Raw genomic sequence first — 24,856 nt, forward strand, 5'->3', positions numbered from 1 at the left:
CAAAAGTTTCTGGATCACATCCCTCCTGTATGGCCACTTTCGTCACAACTCTCTAGAGCTTAAACAAGTCCGTTTCTCCTTCAAAGGAAATTGGCCCCATACACTTTGTTTTGAAAGCCTCAATTTGTATTAACATTTTTAATGATGGTACAGTAAATATAGTTTTCAAATTCCAAATTCTGGAGCTGAAAAGCATCAAATCCAACTGGCCTATCACATTTCACCTATTGTGTTTTGACGAGTTGCTAAGTGCAGATATGGTGTTTCAAATATGAAGCAGGAAAAATTGGACAAACCAGTCACCAGACTAATCTAAGAGGAGCCTAAACACAGATTGTAATGTAGTCCATGGAAAAGGTTCTTTCTGGCATCAGGGATCTTTTTAAAATTGTCAAATATTCTTACCAGACAATAAAACCTGTAATCAGGTTAGACTAAATACTGCATTATTATAATTATTTGAGTAAGCAAAACAGATTTGAGTATTGATCCCCAATATGCACACAGCATTTTTCACTGATCACAAGGTGCAAAAAAAATTGAATTTGTATTGATTCATTTTCAACTTTCAAAGCTTCAAAACATTTCAATGTTAGCATAAATAATAGGGGGCGGGGGAAAAAAAATAAATCAAATTTTGCACTCCAGTTAATAGCTTGAACCAGACTGCATGCACATTTCTCTGTTCATTAACAATTAAACAATGGAATGATCAATCAAAGAAAGTGCAACAAGCTTTCTCACCTGGATACAATGGTTTCCACTTGTAAGTCCTTCCATTATAAGTACGAGAGTTAAAAGTTGAACACTGTTCATCACGGAAGCTCCTCCCATTAGCTGGGCATTGCTGCAAAAATTAAAGATATGCTTGGTTAAAATATGCACTTAAATATAAATAACAGTTTATGGCATGGAAACAGGCCATCTCGGCCCTACAAGTCCACGCCAGTTTACTCAAACAACTCCGCTAGCTCCCCCTGCCTATTCTCCGTCCATAATCCTCCAACACCCTCATCCATGTATATATCCAGCTTCCTCTTAAATGAAAGAATTGACTCTGCCTAACTATTTCCTCCGGAAGATTATTCCATTCAGCCACCACACTAAGTGAAGAAGCATCCTCTAATGTTTCTCCTAAAATTTTGTCCCCTTACCCTCAACTTGTGTCCTCTTATTTCAACCTCCCCTGCTCTAAGGGGGAAAGAGTCTACTTGCATCTATTCCCTTCATAATTTTTTTTTTAATTAAACACCTCTATTAAATCCCCTCTCAACCGTCTACGTTCCAAAGAATAAGGTCCTAACCTCATCAATCGTTCTCTGTACTCCAAGTATTTTAAGCCAGGCAACATCCTTGTAAATCTTCTCTGCACCCTTTCCACCTTATCTATATCCTTCCTATAATTTGGAGACCAGAAATGAACACAATACCCCAAACCTGGCCTCACCAATGCTTTAAACAGTGCAAAATAACTTCCCAGCTCCTATACTCTATCCTGTGATTTATGAAGGCCAGCATACTAAATGCCTTCTTAACCATGCTGTCAACATGAGAATCCACCTTCAAGGAACCCTGCACCATAACTCCAAGATCTCTTTGTACTTGTGCATTCTCCAATGTCCTCCCCTTTACTACATATGTCCTATTTTGATTATTTTTACTGAAATGAAGCACCTCAGACTTCTCTACATTAAATTTCATCTGCCATCTTTCAGCCCAGCTCTCAAGACAAACCAATTCCCTCTGTAATCCCTGAAAACCTTCCTCGCTATCCACCACTCCCCCTATTTTCATATCGTCTGTGTTTTTACTTACCCAGTTAACCACCCCATCATCTAAATCATTAATATAAATTATGAACAACAGGGGACTGAGCACTGATCCTTGAGGTACTCCGCTCGTCACAGGCTTCCATCCTGACAGACAGTTGCCCACCATGACCCTCTGCTGTCTCTCCTCCAGCCACCTTTGGACCCATCTTACTATTTTAATAGATTAATAATCCCTAGTGACTGAACCTTCCTTACTAATCTTTCATGTGGAACCTTATCAAAAGATTTGCTAAAATCCAAATAGACTACATCAACTGTCCTACCTTCATCCACCTTTCTTGTCACTTCTTTGAAAAACTCAACAAGGTACGTCAAACACGACTTCCCCTTCAAAAACCTATGCTGGGTGCTCCTGACCAATCCCTGCTTATCTAGATATTCATACACACCATCTCTAATAATACCTTCCATAGCTTTCCCTTCCACCGGTCAAGCTTACAGGCCTATAATTACTTGGCTGACATTTCATGCCTTTTTTTAAACACTGGAACTACATTAGCAACCTTCCAATCCCACGGCACCACACTCTCTTCCAGTGATCTTTGAAAAATCACTGACAGTGCCTCCGCTATTTGCTCCCTGTCCTCCCTTAATATTCTTGGGAAAATCCCATCAGGACCAAGAGACTTATCCACTTTTACTGACCCTAGAAGCTCCAAAGCCCTCTCTTTACTAAGCCCTATCTTTTCCATAACTAAGCCATTTGCCTCTCTTATCTCACATAGTCCAATGTCCTTTTCCTTCGTGAACACAGGTGAGAAATAAAATCGTTTAATACCTCTCCTATCTGAGATAGGAGCATTTCCTCACACAGTTCACCGCTCTAATTTTCCAGTGGTTCTATTCTATTCTTAACCCTCCTTTTACTATTCACATATCTGTAAAAAAACCCTTATGATTCACTTTAACCTTATCAGCTATTGACACCTCGTACCTTGTTTTTGCCTTTCTAATTTCCTTCTTCAGGTTTTTTTCTGCAATCTGTGTAATAATCATACATCTTTCCATTTTTTGCTTCTTAAATTTAGTAAATGTCCCCCTCTTATCCCAAATCAACTTCCTTATTTTTCCAGAAAACCACGGTTCCTTTAGGCTTTTGGCCTTGCCTTTCGATCTGACTGGCATGTAAAGATCCTGTACTCTCAATATCTCTTCTTTAAATACCCTCCAAATCTCCTCTACATCCTTTCCAGAAAAAAAAGATCAGCCCATATAATTTGCTGCAAATCCCTTCTCATTTCTTCAAATCTAGCCTTCCCCCACTCGAAGACCTTCAACCTTGGACCTGACCTATCTCTTTCCATATTTAAGTTACTTGATCCCAAGTTCTCACCAACGCACACTTCCATCACCTGCCCGATTTCATTCCCTAACAATAGATCTAACACTGTGTCCCTTCTGGTAGGCACCTCAACATACTGCTGTAAAAAGCAATCCTGAACACATTGTACAAAAACTAAGCTATCCTGCCCTCTCACTGATTGTGTTTCCCAATCAATGTTAGGAAAATTGAAATCTCCAACTATCACAACCCTGTTTCTACTACACATCTCAGTTATGGTTAAATAACTAAATTCATACTGCTGTGCTTCAGACGCAGCATTTGACTGGGTTTGGCATGAAAATATCAAGATGAGTCACGTGCTATCTTAAAAGTCTGAATGTACAGAACTCAATCATCAAGAATTCAGCACTCCTTGGTGAACTGAATTTACGGCACCAAACTTTAAAGATCATTCTTCTTTGAGCTACAGCACTACTGAAAGTGAATTCACAATGTCTAAATATAGTTGTAAGAGAGGCTTTACAAGAGAGGAATATTTCCCCTACTTTAAAAATTCTGATCTCTGCATCTTGGTTGATAAGTTACTATGCAGGAAAGATGTTGTCCACACCAAGGGTACTAGTTATCACCATGTACTGAGGTGATATGGGAGGGAGTGGCTACAGAATTCACTTAAAGGAGTGTCTCTTTTTTCAAGCCAATTACGGTCAATGAAACCAGTGTTGCCCAGTTAACCTACAAACCATTATGTTTTGGATGGCAGGAGGAAACTGGAACACTCAGGGAAAATCCATGATGGTCACAGGGAGAACCTACAAACTCCTTAGAGACAGTGCCATATTTGAACCCGGATCACTTGCATTGTAATAGCATCACACTAACAGTTCTCTACAAGTCAACCCTAGTGTTCTAATCCTTCCAACTGTCATCATGGCTGTTTTCTATCACAACCAGCTGCACTACTAATAGAAGCTTAACGAACACAAACAATTAGCTCAGTAAAAGAAAATCAACAACTGTAGCTGTAGGAAATCTGAAATAGAAAAAGAAAATCTGGAAACACCCAGCAGATCAGGCAACATCTGTGGAAAGGGAAGGATGAATGGGCTAATTCCTTCCCTAAAGGAAAAAGCCCAAACATTTAAAGTGTTTGAAAGCTTTTGCTGGATTAGGCTTGGAAATTATGTTTCTACTAGCAGGCAATAACAAAACTAGTGGCCATAAATGTGAGATAGATATTAAGAAATCAAATAAGGAAATTAAAAAAAATAGAACCTTTATCCAGTCACTGATGGCAATGAAGACTATGTACAGAAAATGATTGAAACAAATAATAAAGGCATAAAACAAAACAGAAAACTATGCAAGTGAGAAGTGGATGGGGTTTCTCTTGGAGAACTTCAGTCGGAGTCCTCTATTTTCCATTCTTTTACTCCATCAAAAAAGAAAATCAAATCATGTAATTACAAAGTTTTACAGATGTCTTCTAACCCATCAAAACCATTTCAGTTTTCCAAAAAGATTTCCACTGCACATGATCCCTTTGCCCTTTCCCAATAGTAATGCAATCCAAGTCATTCTCTGTTACTGGGCAACAATCTCAGACATTACAAGTTTTATTTCTCATTTTCAATTTTTATTCTCAATGTAGTACACTATAAACAATCAGTTCTTGAGTGGTATGTTCCCAAACGTTATCATACTGTGCCAACTATAGTTCCTATTAACACCGTTCAGTCATTCTGATGTAATTTGAGGATCAGCAATAATGGGAAGTGCCCTATCAGACATTGAGGTCAAATTTCCTGAGTGCTAAATAGGTAGAGTCATTAGCCATCTTTCTTTTACTTTACTTGATATTCAGTTCTGTTGAATGAATATTGGCAAGAGTATAATGGACAATGTATTCAATACTGCCAAAATTCCTTTTTCTTTGTTGCTCTGTGCCACAAGCTCAAAAATAGCCTGTCCCTTGTGCAGCATAATCTTGGCTGTTTTCCATGTACTGCACTTCTCTCCAGGAAGTGTTTTAATGTATTATGACCCTATCCCAGTATGCAAGTTATGTTACAAGCAAATGGTTCTACTGACCTGTAGGTTGCACAGCTGATATCTCTTAGAAGTGCCTGTACAAGTCTGGTTATCAGTTGCCGTAACTGCTATCCGCCTGCTAAATAAATCAGAGGAAGATTCATTATATATTTTGCAGTCACAATATAATTTGATTTTTTATTGATGTCATATTTCTCTAAATAAACGGAGTAGAATTTTTTTTCATTAAATTGAATGAATGACAATACAATTTGCACTTGCATCAAAATTATTCATTTAAGCTACTGCATTACACGGAATGTATAGAAATGTACAAGGCCAATCAGCTTCATTGGAGCCCATTACTAAAATTTACCATTCCCTTCTGTGCATATCTAGCTTCTTCTCATCACCAAGCACTCCACAATGTCACCACTTGGCGAATGAACTTAAATCTAAATTCCAGATTTCATTTCTTGGTTCTAGGTATTTTATATTCAGAGCCTCTCGCCTTCTTCCTTCGCACAAGAAGTTATTAGGAATTGAAAATTTTAGCTACGAGGCAAGATTGGATGAGTTAGGACAGTTTTCTTTGGATAGGGAAATCTAAGGTCAGACTTAATGTTATGTATAAAATTAGAGAAAGCCTGGATAGGCTAAACTAATTAAAGTTTTCTTCACTCAATAATTAACAGGAATTCACTGAGCAAATTTCACAGATTTTACAACACTCTTCAAAGTCTTGGTGGTCATCATTGCTAAAACTAGCCTTATTAAATTCCAGATTATTTTCCAAATTTAAATAGCTGCCATACTGGGATTTTAAATTGTATCCCTAGACTGTTAAGCCTTACAATTATTAGTCCAGAGATTCCTGGGTTTAGTCTCCTTACCCAGGGGAAACATCCTTCTCTCTGTCTACTTGGTAAGAAAATTACCTTTCATTGTTTGAAACTCTGGAGAATGCCAGCCTAGTCTATGCAAACTCTCCTCATATGAGAGACCTATCATTTCAAGAACCTAATGCCAACAAGGAAGTGACAGATAGGTATAAAACAAAAGCTGTTTCAATCAAGTTGGAAAAAAGTGTGTAAAATGAATTTTATAAGAACTTAGAGCCACAGGAAAAGAGGGGAGTGGAACTAATTACACAGGTCTTTCAGGCACAAGGAATACAAAGCATTGTTTTGACTTTCATCAATGATGCTGAGGCATTAACTTGGGGAAAATGAAAAACAATGGGTGAAAACTTGGATTAGAGAAAACAAAACCAAAAAATCAGATTTGTGAAACAATAATAATTTTTCATGGAAACCTCAAAAAATTATTATCAATGCTTCTGGTGGAAAATCATTTGCAGATCCTTTTTTTTTTGCAGAGGTATGGACTGAAATTACTTTGTTCAAACCTGAAATTGATTAAAAAGAGCATTTTAGTAACCTAAGATATGGTATTACATTACTATGGGTGTGTTTAATATGTAAATATTACTCAAAATGTTTATGTGAAATAGACAACATTTTCTTGATACAAGACAAAAGGAATAATCAATGAGTACACCACCTTAGATAAATGTTTTACTTAATTTAGGGATCAATTGAATATGGCGACTGATCACTGAGTAACCAATGACAGAAAAAAAAATGAGATGGAAAAATTAGCATCAAATCTTTGAAATGCAGATGACTGGAGGTCGGAGGACCCAAACGGGCTGTAGGGTTGGAGAATGGCTCATGGGAACCAGGTTTCAGAGCCACATTTGAGAGGATATTGAGGGAAAGAAGGGCTCCTGACAGGCCTCGGGTATTTAAGATGTCCTGATCGTGTCAGAGGTTTGGATCTGGAGCTTGGGGTGCAGATGGTTCAAACAGGAGCCTGTGCAGCTGCAGAATCTGCAGGAGCAACTGCACTCAGTGACTCTGAAGGGACTCTCTTTTGCTTCTCTTTCTCTCATACTGTAAGAGGTGGTGGGCGACACTATTGGTGACCCTTTGTCTGTTTTAAGGCAGGCAGAATGCAATTTTATGTAATATTTATGTTCTGTGCTATTACATAACAATAAAGGAATCTCACATACATGCATACAGTATGGTAACAGGCACTTCCGGCCCATGAGCCCATGCTCCCCAATTCCACCCAATTGAAATCCCCACAAACATGGGGAGAATATACAAACTCCTCACAGACAGAACCAGAGTCGAACACCATTCCCTGGTGCTGTAATAGTGTTGCATTAACCGCTACGTTAACCATGCTGCCCAAGAATATTGAAAAACAAAATCAGATAATTTCTGTGAACTGGTTATATTAACGTGTAATATTAAAAAAACCCAATTGCTTACTTCCAGCATGAAACAGCAGTAATTGGGCAGATATGCCCACTTTTGCTTAGTCTGAAAAATTACACACAGGACATTTTGTTTCACCTTTGTTTCAAACAGTGTCTTTCTTGTGTTTTGATGCCTCCTCCACAGGTCCGGGTGCATCCTGTCCATTTGGCCCATTCACCCCACCAATATGCAGTATTATCTAGTCCTTCTTCTAAACTATTATATGTCTTAGATACTTGCTGGAAGAAAGAGAAATTAAATTGATATCAGAATCAGAATTTATTGTCATGAACAAATCATTAAATTGGTGTTTTGCACAGCATCACATTGCAAACATTCATATTATAACCATCTTACAACATTACTATAAATAAAAAAATTTCAATTGTCGTACACGAAAAGTAAGACAGTGTCTGTAGTTCATTGATTATTCAGGAATCAAATGGCAATGGGGAGGAAGCTGTCCTTGTGTCGTTGAGTGCTCACCTTTAGGCTCCTGTACCCATTTTCCCAATGATAGCAGAGTAAAGACAACATGGCCTGGGTGGTGGGGTCTTTGAGGAGAGAGGCTGCTTATTAAGATACCGCCTCATATAGATGCCCTTGATGGAGTGAAGTCTGGTGCCTGTGATGCCACAGGCTGAGTTAACACTCTCTGGAGTTTATGCTTGTCCTGAGAGTTGGCACCTCCATACCAGGCAGAGATGCAACCAGCCAGAATGCTCTCCACAGTATACTTGTGGAAGCTTTTGAGAGTTTTCGGTGACATATCGGATCTCCTCAGATACCTCACAAAGTATAGCCACTGGCGAGCCTTCTTTGTGACTGCATCCACATGGAGGCTCCAGAACAGATCTTCAGAGATGTTGACACTCAGGAATTTGAAGCTCTTGACCTTCTCCACTACCGATCCCTCAATTACCATTGGTGGTTCTACTGACAAGTGTGGTGTCATCGGCAAATTTGCAGATAGCACTGGAATTGTGCCTGGCCACACAGTCATGAGTGTATAATGAGTAGAGCTAAGTGGGCTAAGCATGCATTTTGAAATAACTTTGTTTACTAGTGTTTAGGTTAACAAACTCTGTATCAAAAACCATCTGAAGATTCATATTACTAGCTGAATGTTGGAGATTTCCTTAGAAGATTTCTTTTAATTTCTCATTTCCAATTTGGATTTTTTTTTTTGCTTTTCAGGGACTATCTAGATAAACCCTCCCCATTACTGGAGCTGGGAGAATGCACATATTCAACAATTGATGTATAGACGAATTACTATTTTTGGGTTAATCATCTTTTCAAGTTGATGAGATGAATATTGTGAACAGAAAATGGTCCTTCCATAGCTCCCTTCTCCTTCAAGATTCATCCTTGAACACCATTACTCTGAAAAAACGTAGTAAATTATATCACAAAGGTCAGTAAGATTACTTGTCTAGACGAACTGTGTCTGAATTGTATGAAATTAACTGGTAAAAATAGTTTAAACATTAGTTTGCGCAGATCAATGGAAACATCAGTATGCCCTGCCTTGCAGGGCACAGCAGGTTTTAGGCAATTTGCCCAGGATGGATGCAAAATTCTTTTAATTCAAGCAGGCATGGAATTAGTTTTCTCTTTATAATGGAAGACAAGCCCTAAACAAGTGTTTGGTTTCAAAAAAGCATTCAGATCCACAGTTAAATACTCTCTTTGCCAAAATTTGTAAAAAGACTGAAAAAGTGACCTGCTTTGACCCAAACAAACAGAAAGTTAGACTATCTTGGCAGGTATTCTCTCTCCAAGGAATGTGTTCTGGCACTAACTATACACCACTCAGTTCCAAAACTTGTATGAGGGTAACAGAACAATGCTACACAACCAAGACATCTTGCACTGAAAATATACTTTCCAATTCCTATATTATTTACACTGCAAGATACATAGGTAGTTTCTTGCTCCCCATAATACCGATTTTAATCCCAGATCCTGAATTCAAACAGGAGTTTCACATAGGAATGGTATACAAGACAGGACAAAAAGATCAGTTTTCCATTTTAAGAGTAAAGCAACTACATTTCGTTTCAAAGAAAAATAATCAGCATTTTTGAATTATAAGCGATCAGCCTTGATATGATCTGCTAAACATTGCAGCAAACACAAATACTGGCACAGCACTGATCAGTCAACAGCTGAATTCACAATTTTCTCATGGATAACAGCTGTGGTCATGGTCAGGTTGCGCAATTTTACCCAAATGGCTTATCAAAATTAAATTACTAAAACAGTAGTGCGATAGAGTGCAGAAGATGGGGGGAAAAAATGACACTCACATGTAATGCTAGAGCAGGAACATTTTCAATGAATAATGCAGCAATGATTAGACAATGAAGAGAGAATGCTGCATTCCAACAAGAAGTACTACTAGATTTCCGTTGTAAGGAATTCATCCTGTAAGAAAATGGACATACAGAAATTTTAATGGATAGTTATTGATTTGCTAACAAGGTAAAAGGAAATAGCAGATAACATACCCCCACACCACCCCCCTCCCACCAAAAAAAGCAGCTACTTGAAGTCTGACATAAAACAAAACAGAAAATGTTGGAAATCATCAACAGTGTACATCATATGGGAAGGAAACATCCTCTTGTGCCCCCTCATCCATATCTGATTGAGGTAGCACGACCTAAGAAAGAGCATTTCAGCTTTATAACTTGATGACAGGTCATTGACTTGAGCATTACATCGGTTGCTTTCTCACTACATGTGGTCTGGCCTGCTGAATATTTCAAGTATCTTCCATTTTTATAAGATATTACACAAACACAAATACTTAATGTATTATAATTAATGGCTATTATAGTTGAAAGGTACAATTCAAAGTTGGGCAATAGTTGCATGACAGAATGAACAATTTCATTCATCCTGCAAGAACGAATGCAATTGAGTCACAAGCTTGCACCTGACCTTCAATGCCATAATGAAATTTGTATGGGGAATAGACCTATCTGAAATACTCATGATTAACACTTGAGACCATGTCATTAATGGATCAATAAAAGGAGAAAAGTGTACTTGATTATGGCCATCAATTGGTCCAGTTTGGACCTGGAGGAAGAGATCATTTAATCTGAAGTCTTCTTAGATTCTGAAAAGGGAGCATAGTATTCTATCACCAACCATGATACCCTTTGTGAATGAGATGTTGTATAAATCAGGAAAAATTGCATTACTTAATTTGATAAATTTCCTTTATGTTCATTTGTAATTTAGGCTTTATTGTCCATGTCCCTTTTCAAAGGGGCCTACAATAAAAAAAATTATGATTTCGATGATGTTTCACCCATAATGAGAACGGTACAAAGGAAGATCCATCCCATTAGCCTAAATTTATCCCATATTGATTTCAAATATCCATTAAAAAAAAAACTTGTGGCTACAATGATCCAAATGGCCAAGCAGCATGGTATGGCTTTAACGGCTTCAACTTCAGCATTACACTGGCACTTCCTGGCAATATTCGTAAACCTATTTGGATGTTAGTGATAGGAGTTTGTGTTTGTTATATGTGTTATGTGCTTAATGGAAGAATACCTCCACCCCGTGAGAAGAAGCAGAGGTGAAGACCTTATAGGACGGTGACCACATCAGTGGACCAGCAAGGGGCTCATCGGCTGATGGGCCCCAAAATGCTGCAGGGTGTTGGTGACTTGCGGCTGGGAAAACCGCATGGGCTGTGGGAGAATTACTTATAGGAACCATGTATTGGAACAGGGTTTGAGAGGTTGCCGAGGACAAGGGCTCCTGAAGGGGCTCAGTCACTGAAGGGTTTGTGATAGCGTCGTTTTGGATCAGGAGCTTGGGTTGTTGATGGATTGAAGAGGATTCTGTGTAACTGCAGAAGCTAAGGGAGTGCTGGTGGCAAATCCACAGACACTCAATGACCCTGAGGGGACTCTCTTTTGCTTCGCTTTCTCTCTTTCTGTAGGGGCTCCAGGCAATACTAATATTGACTCTGTTTGCCTTATGGCAGGCAGAAGGCAACTTTGTACAATATTATATCCTCTTGTACATTTCATGACAATAAAGGAACCTCAAATAAAAGCACTTTTGACGAGGCACATTGTTCACTTTAATAAGCTGGCCAGGCGGCATCTGTGAAAAGATACATTTTTAGGATTGGGACCCTCATCAGAACAGAGAAAAAGAGAAAACAAAGAAGTTTGCAGCAGCAGAGATGGTGGAAGGAATGGGTAGAACTCTTGGGAAGTAGTAGCCATAATCAAGGATCAAGTAGTCATTAACAAAAACAAGAACCAGCCTCCAAAATGTACTTAATTTATCAAATAATAAAGAAAACTGTGGGAATTGGATTTGGCTATCAGCTGGGATTGAGTGGCCACTTGATAAGTTTTGGAAACTGACATGGCCGTGAGATATCATGGCTAAATGTTGGCAATAGGGCCATGTTAGTTGGGGTTAAGTACCAGTTAAGAACAAATAAGCACTTTTGCCTGACACATTCTGGAGAGGTACATCTGAAATGTCTTTCTTTCTCCTGAGCTATGGCATTGCCTCTCCCATGGCGCAAAATTCCCTTGATCACATCTCATTCATTTCCTCCACTCGCCATCCATCTCTCCTGGAGAACAAAAACAATTCTCTTGGTTCTAATTTTCCACCTTATCAACCTCCATATTCAATGGATCATCCTTTGCAATTTCCACAGGCTATAGCAAGATTCCATTGACAGCATTTCAAAAGGATCATTCCTTTTGTGATTCTTCTGCCCCTACCTACCACTCTGCATTTTATGGCACTTTTCCATGTGAGGAAGGAGATACAATACTTACCTTTTCACATCCTCCCTTCCTACTATCCAGAAATCTAAACAGTCTTTGAATTTATTTAATGTATTGTAATCAGTCTCCATAGTGTGATTTCCTCTGCAAAACTAAACACAGATTGCATGCATGTTTTGCAGAGCACATGCACACATGTGCTTGGTCCACAGGAGTGATCCTGAAGTTTCACTTGCCTGCCACTTTATTTTCGCATTCTGAGCTCTGTTGCATTTGGGACGCAATATTAAATTCACTAACTTTAGATAACACACTTTTTCTTTCTGTCCAAATCAAAACACACAATTTCTGCTTGTCATCATATGTATATTAAAGCTTTGCTTGTTAGACACTCAGACAATCAAACCTTAATCTGATTTCAAGTACTACTTAACTGCCTCATTCAGTCTCGCCCTATCAGAGACATTCCCCGTGGATTGCCACTCCCCCCTTCACCTTTTCTTCAACTGAAAAAGTGGTTTTCTTAAAAATCTCTTTCCCAGTTCCAATGTAGGGTCCCATTTACTCCTCTTTCCACACAAGCTGGCGGACTTGCTAAGAGTTTCAACCATTTTCTGTTTAAGTTGCTGATTTCAGCATCTGTAGTTATAAATAAAATCTTTATCTGCTTTTCATTATGTGATCTCCTCTAACAATGGAAGAACACTGAGGTGACTGCTTTGGAGGCCTCATCAGTCCCATCCACACATAACCTGTGTTTTTTCTCCCTGAAGCTTCAACTGGACATTCCACTCCCATAACGATCTTTCTGCCCTTGGCCTCCCACATTTTTGTAAAGAACCACAGTTAAGCTCAAGGGATAGCACTTAGTTTTTCCACACACTTTTTCCAACTTAATATGTTCATGAATTTCACATCAATGCCTACCAGCATTTTCTGTTTTTATTTCATGTTTCAACCATTTACAGTATTTTATTTTGGTAAGTACAGATTATTTTGTAAGTCTTACAACTCAGCTAGACTTCTGTTTCATTTGCAATCTCTTTTGCTTTCTTTCATTTGATTTTGCCTGCCTTTCAAAGTTCATCTTGTTTATTCTCCACCTTGATTTGCATTTTAAAACTTCTCTAATTTTGTTTTCTTCTGATAAATGTTAACTACAGATCTATCTTTCTCTCCCAAGCTCTGCCTGACCTAATGTTTCCAACATTTTCTGTTTTTATTCATGTAGAGATGCTACCTGCCTACTGGTCAAAATTACTTTCTTTTTGAGAAGATTATTTCCAAGGGTTCTTGTTCTGCAATTGATGGAGAAATGATCTCTGTGTCAATAACAATATGTAAATGCATGGAAATGTCCAGAACCCCAAAATGAATTAAATTCATTTAATTTAAGATTGCGAGTCTTTCAATGTTTCCTAAAAGTGGCATCAGTTTGTTTAAAACATGCACCTTTCCTGCAGAGTGCTTAACTCCATCCCCAAATCAAAACACTGCACTCACTGGAATTCAGAATAACACAGAAAATATTGCAAATAATCATCAGGTCAGGCACCTGCAGAGACAGAAAAGTAATTAAGGTGTCAAGTCACATTTGTGCATGTATGCAGTTTCAGGTCAGTGAGATGATAATATGTTACAAATGTTGTCGAGCTTGCAAAATAGTGTTCCAGCAGATCAATGTTGGGTCCCAAATACAGTGGTCAATCAGCGTAACACTTTATTCGGCTTTTAGTCTGACAACTTTAAGTGTGGAATGACTTAAGCAACATCCCTCGGGAGGAAGCCCGATCCCAGTGCCCAGGTGCTCTCACCTTGAGACCTTGGTGTCCTGTGTCCTTTCAGTTGCCGCACCCCGCCCGATGGCACCGCTCTTCCCTTCGCTGTCAGTGGCCAGCTCCCGGTGTCAGCGACCCCTGTGCCGGATCAGTGCCCGCTGCCACGGCTCTCTCTTCCCAATCTCAGCGCCACCGCGAGTGCCCGACGTCCCGCTTGGCTTCGGCTGACCGCACTGCCTCCCCCCCCCTTCCACCCCACTCACCCGTTCCCTTTCGCCTTTCAGCCTGTCGAGAGACCCTGTGCGAAGTGTCCCGAGCTTCTCCCGCTCGCTGCTCTTTTGAGTAGCTTCCACCGCACATTTGACAAGCTTTTTATATCGGTCACAGTTGGACGTGCTCGAAACCCCTGCGGCTCCCACGCAATCCTCTTGGCCCGCCTCCGACCGCAGTGCGCTTGCGCCGGTTGCAGCCTCGCCTCCTCTTGCGATTGCGCTGCGGTGCGGCCACGCGACTGCGCGTGCTTTGCTGAGGTCGAGAGCCTCCTCACTCGCGTTCTTCCCGAGCCACGTGGTGGGCACGAGTCCGCGCCTTGGAGACCAAACGTCAGTGGCGGCTTGGCGTCGACGGCCAGCCTCGCTGGGCCCAGGCGTCCAGGAGCCTCTGCTCAGGGACCCTCGATGTCTGCTTCCTTATTCAAAGAATGTGGCTGGTGAGGAAATGGTGGCGTGATCGGGAGACCCACTGTCTCTGGATTTTGCGCCAATAAAGATGTTTCAATTTTATGCACGTCCAGATGATACAGTGATCAAAAAACATCGTCTCTGTTGTAACCAAGCGGAATACAGCCAACTTAACTGCCCATAATGGGCAATTTGTGGCATGCCTTGCCTGCTATCTCTGCCAAAATGTTCTTAATCCATTGCCTCAAGCTCTCAATATGTTTTATCCCCTCTGACCATGGTGTCCAGTTCTCAGTCCCATTACTTTCTTTGCTGCCATGTCTTTGACATTCTTTCTCTGACTCTGTTCTGTAGATTATCCCTGACCCAATGCACTGCTGTACATTCTTTATTTCTGCCCCTTTTCCCCTCCCATTCCTCCCCCTTTCTCTCCCAGTCTTTATTTGGATGCCTGCCTACTTTTTGCTTATACCTTGAAGACCGACCAAGTTCCTCCAGCATATACTATGTGTTTTTACTTCCTTTATTTCTGTCCCTATCCCTGTTTCATCTTTTGATTTTGATCATCTCTTCTTGGTTCTCCCTGCCCTTCTATCTCCCTACCCTTTTCTCTCTCACTTGCTTCTCTCTGGCCTCTGCCTATTGCTGTCTGCCACATTCTTTGTATCTCAGACCCTGCATGTTCCTGCACTTCAGGTAACTCTGTGAAAAATGTTGGAATCTCCAAAATATTGAACAAAACCAGCTGTTTTTGATAAGAGGACAGAATGGCAGAATAAACTCAAAAATCTTCATGGAGAAACCTTACCCTTGAACACAGAATATTCCAAAGAGAGTAAATGCTCCTGTAGTATTTAGGTTTGAGATGGGTGATATTTGGGCAAAAATGTGGACATTACCAAATTTTAAGCTTTAATACTTGCATAGCCCTCTCTACTGGCAATCACAAAGTAGAAATTGTAACTCAATTTAAAGCGTGAGCTTCCTTCATTTGCCTTCTTAAGCCATCAGTTGAAAACTGGTTCTGTCCTGATGTGCCAATCAGAACAAAGAAATTGCCTGAACAGATGGATAATGGCAGACTTCATATCAAAGGATCATTGAAAAATTATAAACCGATTCATTTTTCCTGACAAACTACCAAGTCTTTGAGCTTCTTCTGACATTATTACAGATGACTTCTATTCGGCCTTTCCACCTCGGTTTTCAAGGCAGTGTATTACATGAAAAATGCATACCTCATTGCCCTATCTGCCAAGCTCTTTTTATTGTTCCACCCAGGATCCTTGGTTTAGTTCCTCAAAACTTGAAACATTGTCAGATCAAAGCAATTTTTAAAAACTTGAATAAAAAGTGCAGATATAATTCTAAGATGTGTATTTTATATGTACTGTATATTTTACAGATTTTACACTGAAATTTGAGTATGGATACATTTGAGTAAGTTCCTCAGCTTCATTTGCTAATGCAGAACACAAAAAACTAAAGGATACTTGTATGGTAACAAAAACAGTATCTTTGCACTGAAAATGCTGGGAAGAGATTAAATGTTCTTGCAGTATTTGGTTTTGAAGTGGATGATAGCTTGACCAGTTAAAAGAGGAATGAAAAATAATATTGGAGTAGTTAGTATTCAAGTCTTTAGTGTTACACTCTTGAAATAGCTGTATATAGAATAGATGCTATTGAAATAGTTAGTATTGAAGTTGGGTATGGATTATTGTCCTTGTCATTGAATGTAATAAAGTAATTGTTACTAAGAAGCTGGTATGAAATATTTGTTACTAGAATGGCTAGTAATATAAACAAAGTAAAAGTTGCAGATCTGGTGATATCTAATGCTCAAGATAAATCTACATGTTTTGTGAAAAGAGAAAGAGTTAATTTTTCAGAAAATAAGCTTTCACCAAAGCTAAAAAGAAACTTAAAATGTGTCAAGTTGGAAGTTCTGAAGGGTGGAGGCCAGAAGAGACTGAATAATCCAGATTCTTTTGGTGCCAACATGAGAGAGCAGTGAACGGTTGTTAATTGGAGTTGATCTGTCAGTAGGGATACAGTAGAAGGAGATGAATTAGAACAGGGGCAAGGGAAGACAAATTCTGCAACTTTAATATACAAAATATTGCATTTCCTGGAAATCGGAACGGAAGAAAAATGCTGAAAATATCCAGACAGTTTGACAGCATCCAAGGAGACCCAAGAAAAAAAAGTATTTGATTTGATGCTCACAGTGTCATTTTAGTTTGTATCAGTTCTGACTTCATCAGAACTGGCCAAACTGGTCAGTCAGAACTGATATGAACTAAAATGATTTGAAATTGTTGAATGTATAATTGAGTCTGAGAACTAAATCATCTCTAGTCAAAATTAAGGAACTTATTTTGGGTTTTGTTGGAACAGTGGAAGAAGGAAAATCAGAGAGATCAAAGAGATCAGGTGGATGGAGAATTAAAAGTGGCAGACATTTGAATGCTGAGGGGTACATTTACAGACTGAATGGAGGTGTTCTGCAAAGTTGCCACCCAACCTGTGATCTTTTCTTCAATGCTGTGTACTTAGTCTCCATACACCCATGACTATGTAGCTTCAAATCAATCTACAAATTCCCTGATGAAACCACTATATTTGGCTGAATAACTGGAAATGATGAGTTGGAATACAGGATGGAGATCAAGAACCTGGTTGGGTGGGGCCAGAACAACAACCTTGCTCTTAACATCTCCAAGATGAAGGACCTTATTGTTGATTTTAGAAAGAAAAAGCCAAGGGACCACACACCTATTTGTATTGATGGGAAGGAGGCGGCAAGAGTCAGAACCTTTCCTGGAGACAGCATATCAAGACAAACATGAAGAAGGCACACCAGTGCCTCTAAATTTTAAGGAGCCTGAGGAGGTTTGGCATGTCGTTGGACACTTTGTCAAACATCTACAGATGAACTGTGGAATGTATACTGACTATTTGCATCACAGCCTGGTTTGGCAATACAGTGCCCAGGAACACTGAAGGCTACAGAAGATAGCCAGGTCCATCATAGGCTCTGACCTCCCATCCATTGCAGCCATCTATGTGAATCGCTGCCCCAAAGAAGGCGGCCAACATCTTAAAGGACCTTCATCACCCCAGTCACATCCTCTTCTCACTGCTACCTTCCAGCAGACGGTACAGTTGCCTGAAACCAGCATCTCTCATTCAAGAACAGTTGCTTTCTGATAGCGATCAGACTCTTGAACCTTCCAATGTTACACTAATCATGGATTGTCTGCACTATTGCAAGTCACTTTTTTGCACAAGGATTAGTGTGAATATTATCTATTTTATGTACTTATTGTCTCTTAATTAATTTGCTACTATAGTTTTTCTGTTTAATTATCTGTTCAGTTGCAGCAAGTAAGAATCTTGGGCATATGTACATTGTACAATATATAGGACAATAAACTTATCATCATCAATGTACAAGAGACCACACTGTGCTCAGAGTCACTGGGAAGGATTATTTGCATTTCTAAATGTTAGGAGGTGAACAAATAAACAGTGTTACATTTCCAATGGTTGCATGGAAAGTTTCCATGTAAATGAAAATGGGTGTTGGTGGAAATAGAAGTTTGAATTACAGATTCACAGAGTGCTGTCAGGAGAGTAGAATTGTTAATGGTAACAGAAATTGTAAAAGATAGTCCATTGAATATGGAGTGGTGAGAAGTGAGGTCAAGGGGAACACTATCCTTCCTCTGGCTGAGAAGAAAGAGATAAGAATGGAAGTGTTTTTTTGTGAATGAACCTATCACAGCAACTTGCACCTAATCTGTTTTGTAGTTGTAAAGCAAAGACTAGTTCTGAAGTGCAAGTCCACATCACCATAGCCAAGGTATTGTTGGATCTCATAATATTTACCATATCCAACAGATTTTTGATATCAAGTGGACTTAATTAAATTGGTTAAAAACACATCTGTATTTCTTTTCAGTTCACATTTCTATCTGAAAATGAGCATAAATGGCTTTGTGGAAAACCAGAAAGTGCCAGGAGTGCACAGAAGGTCAAGGTGTGGAGAGATAAAACAGACCCAAATTTTCAGGTCAATAACACTGACATTATTTTTCTCCATAAATGCTGCCTAATCTACTAAATGCTTCTGAGTTTTCTGTTTCAGATAACTAGCATCTGCAGTTTTGAACCCCTATCCATGCTTCAATGTTGCCTTTGCATTAGTGTCTTCATCTCTGCCATCATTGATGTCCAAGTGCCCACTATTCATCACAGAGTATTACTGGATTATCGAGCTTTAATCTGATCCATTGTAAGATTACCTGCCAAAATCAACAGTATCCTGCCTTGGCACTTTAGCATTATGTAGTTCTGTGCTGTGCTTCCCTTGGCTGGTATGGTTCACAATATTAATTAGTTTTTGAGAAGATAGGTTTTGAAGATTTGAATTGGAATGAATAGCATTATTACAAATAGTTGAGGAGCAGTTGGAGTGGTTTGCTTTGGATTGACAGGCAATGGAATGGTTGATACTTGAAGGCCAGTTGGAGTAGTCATTGTTAGTATTTTAGTTATTATTATTGTATTCTGGCCCATGTCTCTGAACCATGGCTCAGGCTACATACCTTGTTCACATTCCATCTCCACTGTCATCTCAGATCAGTCTACACATCTATCTTCCATTCCAGACTAGTAGCTCTGTTCACAACTAGCTCCTGGTACCTGTGGTCCATGACTGCTCAAAGTGGAGAAGGAACTCTGATAATGGTATTGAGAACCATAAGGTACCATGAGCATGCTCTGTTGTAAGTAGTAGAAGGAGCCATTCTCTTTTGAACAACTCTGCCTGCCCTGTCACCCATGCCTCCTCCATCAATGGAAGATTCTCTAGTTCCTTCTTTGGTCCCATTAGCTAACCCAGAGGCCTCAAAACTGTATAGAGGGCAAATAATCCTCAATGGTGAGTAACATTGTGTGGGTGACATTTGAGTAGCTATTATTTGAGTGTGGTTACAATGATTAATTTTAGAAAAGAACAAGGAAAAATCTGCATCTGGTGGAAAACTTGAAGGAGAAAAAGGCAAATAGTTAGCAGAACAGTTTGTATTTGTGGGGAGAGAATCCGAGTTAATGTTTCAGTTAGATGACCATTGTACTGGAGTGATCGGAGTGGAGTGGTTAGTATTGAAAGTTTTGGTGATTAATAATGGAGTGATTGGTAAAAGTGAAGAAGGTAATGGAGTGGTTGACAAGGGAATTGTTGGAATTGTGATGGGTAGTGTTGGACTGGTTAATACTTAAGTGATTTGTAACATAGTGATATTGGAGTTGTTGATTATTGTGAAACATTCACTGCAGTGCCTGGTGTAGAAAAGGTTGATGTGATGAAAACATGGAATTGAATTTGCTGGTGTGAAAGTCACTATTTAGACATTTACATACTGTTGTTTGTAAATGTATAAATTTACATACAGCCCATTTACAAATCTGTAGGTAAATTTAGACATACTGCACAGTAATGGGCCTTTCGGCCCATGAGCCATGGCACCCAAATCCATCTATATGACCAATGAACCTCATACATCTTTGGACTGTGGGAGGAAACTGGCTGCATCACAACTTGGCATGGAGGCACCAATAACTGAGCAGAAGGCATTGAAGAAGGTACAGGTGATACAGCACTAGTAACTCTTCATTCAGGAATAGCTACTACCCCTCAAACATCAGGCTCCTGAACAACAAACTTACTCAAGTACTTATTTCAGGACTCTTACTTTGCTAATTATTTATATTTCTGTATTTGAACATTTTGTTTGCATTACTTTCTTCTTGACTACAGTTTAGTTAACGGCAATTAGAAATTCTGCCTGGCCTGCAGGAAAAAGAATTTCAGGGCTGTATGTGATGTCACACATGTACTTTGACAATAAATTTGAACTTTATACTTTAAACAAGGAAGCCCATATTGACACAGGGAGAACGTACAAACTTCTACATTCAGTGCTGGATTAGAATCCAGCGCTGGCACTGTAATAGCATTGGGCTCACCACTACACTTACTGTACTGCTATGTGTGATTATAGTTCACCCAGGCCTTGTCAATATGTTGAATTTTTTTTTCACAAATAACCTGCCAAATAATCTTTAGGGCTTTCTTACTTCAAATATCTTTATAGCTAATTGGACAACTGTTGTGTGGGTGAGGCGTGGCCTCCCTGCCTGAAACTTATTTTGAGGTCACATCACGTGTCAGTACATGGTATACCCTTTGTTCCACTCTCAGTTACAAAGTTATAGATAAAGTTAAAAATTGCAGGTAGAATGTCAGTTAAGATTGGGCTCAGACTACTGGTCAGTGCACACCTTTCCATTGGCAGGTTCAAATCACTCAGCTTCCTTATTGGCTAGAGCCCTGTATTTAGCATCAGCACAGAGGACACTGTCTCTCTCTCTCTAACTTGTGATGCTAGCTCTGGACACAACTCCATGACAGGTTGCTGCTATAGACGTTGTTTGGTAGGGTCACAGGTACAGTGCACACTGCACTAAAGCTAAGCTGTGGTATTGTTATAGCTCAAATTGCTATAGATCAATACTGGCAGTAGAGTTGTGACTCTCAACTGATCAGATGTCTGAGAGCATGTATATACCCCTGCGAGTACAGTGGTACCAGATCCACCTCTCAACTGTTCAGGAGTCTGAGAGCGTGAGTATACCCCTGCGGGTACAGTGGTACCAGATCCATCTCCCCTTATTCAGGGGTCTGGGAGGGTGTGTATAACCCCTGCTTATGGTGTGTGAGTGTCTGCATTGCCTGTGTGAATTAATAATTGTGTACTGTTTAATGTTCTACCCTGTTTATTTCCCATTACGATCTGTTCCCGCGCTCCCTTATTAATTGTGCGTATGTTCCCATTCATGCTTATAAATTGTGCAACAGCAATCAAGCCGGCACTCTGTGCGGCGAGTGCAACCAAAGGCCAGCAGCCCGTGCAGTGGCACTGGCCCCAACAAGTGAACTGGTGGATGAATGGAAAGGGCAGCTTAAAGGCCAGCAACCCCAAAATGGTGCTGGCCTTGCTGTGCAGCCAACAGACAGGGACAGTGCATGGGGAAGAAGGGTATTGTTATGCAGTAAAGTACCCGCGTGCAGGAAACCCTCTTTTGTTATGCATGTTGTGACATCAGCCAAGGGGGGCCATGGCGAAAATAGTGCAAGTATAAAAGTCAAGTCAGGTCAGGTACCTCAAAACTGCACTCATGACCAGACTCCAAGGACTCAACTGGGTAGACAAGCTACCATGGGCGCTGTTGGGGATCTGCATGGCACCCAAGGAGGACCTCAACACTTCTTCAGCCAAACTCATCTACAGAGCTCTACTGGTGGTCCTGAGAGAATTCATATCATCCCTAGGAGGACAGTAGGATGACTTTGCAGCATTCTTCAGCAGGCTAAGAGAAAAAGTCTGCAACCTGGCCCCGATTCCACCTTCCAGACACAGACACATGAGGACCAACATACCCAAAGACCTACAAGACTATGAGTATGTTTTTATTCGCAGGGGCCCACATCATCCACCACTTCAGAGGCCATATGAGGGTCTGTTTTGGGTCATCCGCAACAATGGGGCCATGTTCGAACTGGAGGTCAGAGGCAAGATGAGAGATCTTCACTATAAACAGGCTGAAGCTGGCACACCTGAACCTGGCACGCCCGGTCGAGACACCAGCACCACCCCGAAGAGGCAGGTCTCTGAAGGCTGCAGAGACTTTGCCTCTGGACACCAAGGACAATAACAAAGATAATTTTGCTGGTTCTAGGGGTTGGGGTGGGGGGGGGAGGGTCATATGGTTTCCCGCTGCAGCAGCGATTGAGCTGGTGCTCCAGGTGGTGAGTGCAACCAAAGGGCAGAAGCCTGTGCAGTGGCACTGGCCCCAACAAGTGAGCCGGCAGGTGAACGGCAAGGGCAGCTTAAAGGCCAGTGACCCCCAAAATGGCGCTGGCCTTGCTGCACAGCCAGGGACAGCACACAGGGAGGAAGGGCATTGTTCTGCAGGAAAGTACCTGCACATGGGAAACCCACTTTTGTTAAGCATGTTGTGATGTCAGCCAAGGGGGTCATGGCAGGAACAATGCAAGTACAAAAGTTGGGCCTGAGCCCTAATAAAACTCAGAACTTAACCTGACTACACTACGTGTGTGTCTTCTTTTGAGTATGCAGCTACATTCTTTTATTAAATGATGTGTTAATATAGTTATGTTTGATTGTGAACCCTTGTGTCCAGACTCGTCTCTCTTTGAACCCACAGAATCTGACACTTTTTCAACAAAGGAACATCTTCGAGGTCTCTTAAATAAGGAATAACTTACATGTTGAAACTGCTTCCAAGAAGTGACCTTTTAAAGCAGGAGATCTGCTTTAATTCTACATTGTCATATGAAACGTTATTATTTTTTCATTATCAAAGTATATGGTTATTTAGAAATTATGTTACCATGGGGCACTGTGTTAGCACGGTACTGGATCCAAATATGGCAGATGCTCTGTGGGATTAGAAACAATGACAAATGTTCTGATATTTCCAAGAAAAGAGCCATTGGTTCTCGGGTCCATTTACCAGCTGAGCTTGGTAAATGACAGCTGTTGTGCTCCAGTGACGTGTTGGAATGAACTGAGTGTTGGACTTTTAAACTTTAAAGTCCACTCGGCAGCTGTTTTGTAACATTCAGCAATCAACAGTATAGGGGACGTCTCCATCTTATTTGCGCTGAAGAGGCTGGAACCTTTGAATTCTTGCTCCTCTCTGGATGTTTAGATGGGCGCTGCGATTGCCAAACTTCTCCTTCCAACTATCAGCAGTCTGGTCTTCCTCCCCATCGTCACCATCGCTGCCAAGCGGAGATTCCACATGGAGGCAATGGTTTATTTCTTCACAATGTTTTTCATTGCGGTGAGAAGCTTCCCCCCCCCACCCCGGCGATTCGACAACAAAGCGCTGAAGCATAAATAGTGTGACACCCGCGGTACTTGGTCCACTTTTTGTAACACTGAGGCGTGAAGGTGTGACCGAAGCGGCGATCGCGGTTGTTCAAAGCCCGGATTGCTCTTCCTGGCTGTCGTTTATTTAATTTCGATCCATTCTGTTTATTAAATAAATTTAGTTCGCTCCTCCCTTTTATTTAGTACTTACAGTATATGAAATCTGCATTGTTTTCCACGTACAGTTTTTCCACGCGTGTGAAGGTCCTGGCTTCACAATTCTGTGCATTATGCGGCACGACATCCTGCAGTATTTCAGCGTTTATGGCACTGCCCTATCCATGTGGGTAACTTTATTAGGTAAGCGGTCGTCTGGTTTGCAAACTCCACCTGCAAGGGAACAACGAGCTCCTTCGACAGAATGACACCATCAAATGGTGTCATTGGATAGCAAATACAAAAACAGCATTACCTTAATCTTAACTATTCATCGTCATAAATATATCATTTATTTGAAGTTATTGAACTGTTCAAGAATAGATTTTGGAATATTGATGCCCTGTCTGCAGATGGTAAATGAATGGCTCTGAAGGCAGTTTGTCTGCACATGTGATAAATATTGCAGAAATGAACACGTGTTAAACAAGGAAGTCTGCAGATGCTGTGATTGTAGTTCAATAGTGATAAGATAAATTCAGCAGGTCACACAGCATTCCTTATATAGCAGATATGTAACCAATGTTTCGTGCCTGAGTCCTTCATCAAGGTGTGAGCAAAAAGCAGGCAGGTGCTTGAATAAAATGGTGAGGGGAAGGTTTGGGAAGGAGCAGAGGTCCACAGGTAAGAGGCTATAGTGAATATGGGGAGGAATACAGAAGAGGAAAAAAAGCTGGAAAATAACAAGGAGAGGGGAAAGCTCTCTGAATGGAGAGGAAAGGGTGTGGGTAGCTGAAGGAAAGGAGGCAGAGGGAAAGGGAGAGAGAGAGAGAGAGAGAGAGAGAGAAAGAGACAGACAGAGATGGGGTGGGGCCTAATGGAAACCGGAGAAGTCGATGTTAATGTTATCTAGTTGGAGAGTTCCTAGATGTAATATTAGGCATTGTTCCTCCAATTTGTGGGTGCCCTCAGTTTGGCAGTGAATGAGTCCCTGGGCAGACATGTCGTTGT

At 40.5% G+C, this 24,856-nt stretch overlaps 2 protein-coding genes across 5 annotated transcripts in view; one reads left to right on the forward strand and one right to left on the reverse strand.

The window, feature by feature from the left end:
• The window catches only part of adamtsl2 (ADAMTS-like 2), a 67,514-nt gene extending 53,050 nt beyond the window's left edge, over positions 1-14,464 (reverse strand). The window contains exons 1-6 of one of the 4 annotated variants that reach the window (XM_069932114.1): positions 14,304-14,464; positions 10,536-10,608; positions 9,791-9,908; positions 7,575-7,717; positions 5,209-5,287; positions 745-847 (exon numbers count right to left, since the gene is read on the reverse strand). In XM_069932114.1, the coding sequence (XP_069788215.1) occupies positions 745-847; positions 5,209-5,287; positions 7,575-7,717; positions 9,791-9,908; positions 10,536-10,585 (493 nt within the window). In that variant the 5' untranslated portion in view covers positions 10,586-10,608; positions 14,304-14,464. The other 3 variants (XM_069932125.1, XM_069932139.1, XM_069932135.1) reach the window with 3 other exon arrangements.
• Positions 14,465-23,370: 8,906 nt separating this feature from the next.
• Positions 23,371-24,856, forward strand: part of mymk (myomaker, myoblast fusion factor) — a 34,368-nt gene continuing 32,882 nt past the window's right edge. Inside the window, exons 1-2 of the mRNA XM_069891678.1 lie at positions 23,371-23,660; positions 23,935-24,049. Coding sequence (XP_069747779.1) covers positions 23,526-23,660; positions 23,935-24,049 — 250 coding nt within the window. The 5' untranslated portion in view covers positions 23,371-23,525. The remainder of the gene's footprint in view (positions 23,661-23,934; positions 24,050-24,856) is intronic.

Source organism: Narcine bancroftii, chromosome 1 (assembly GCF_036971445.1).
Source record: "Narcine bancroftii isolate sNarBan1 chromosome 1, sNarBan1.hap1, whole genome shotgun sequence".
Taxonomy (NCBI): Eukaryota; Metazoa; Chordata; class Chondrichthyes; order Torpediniformes; family Narcinidae; genus Narcine; species Narcine bancroftii.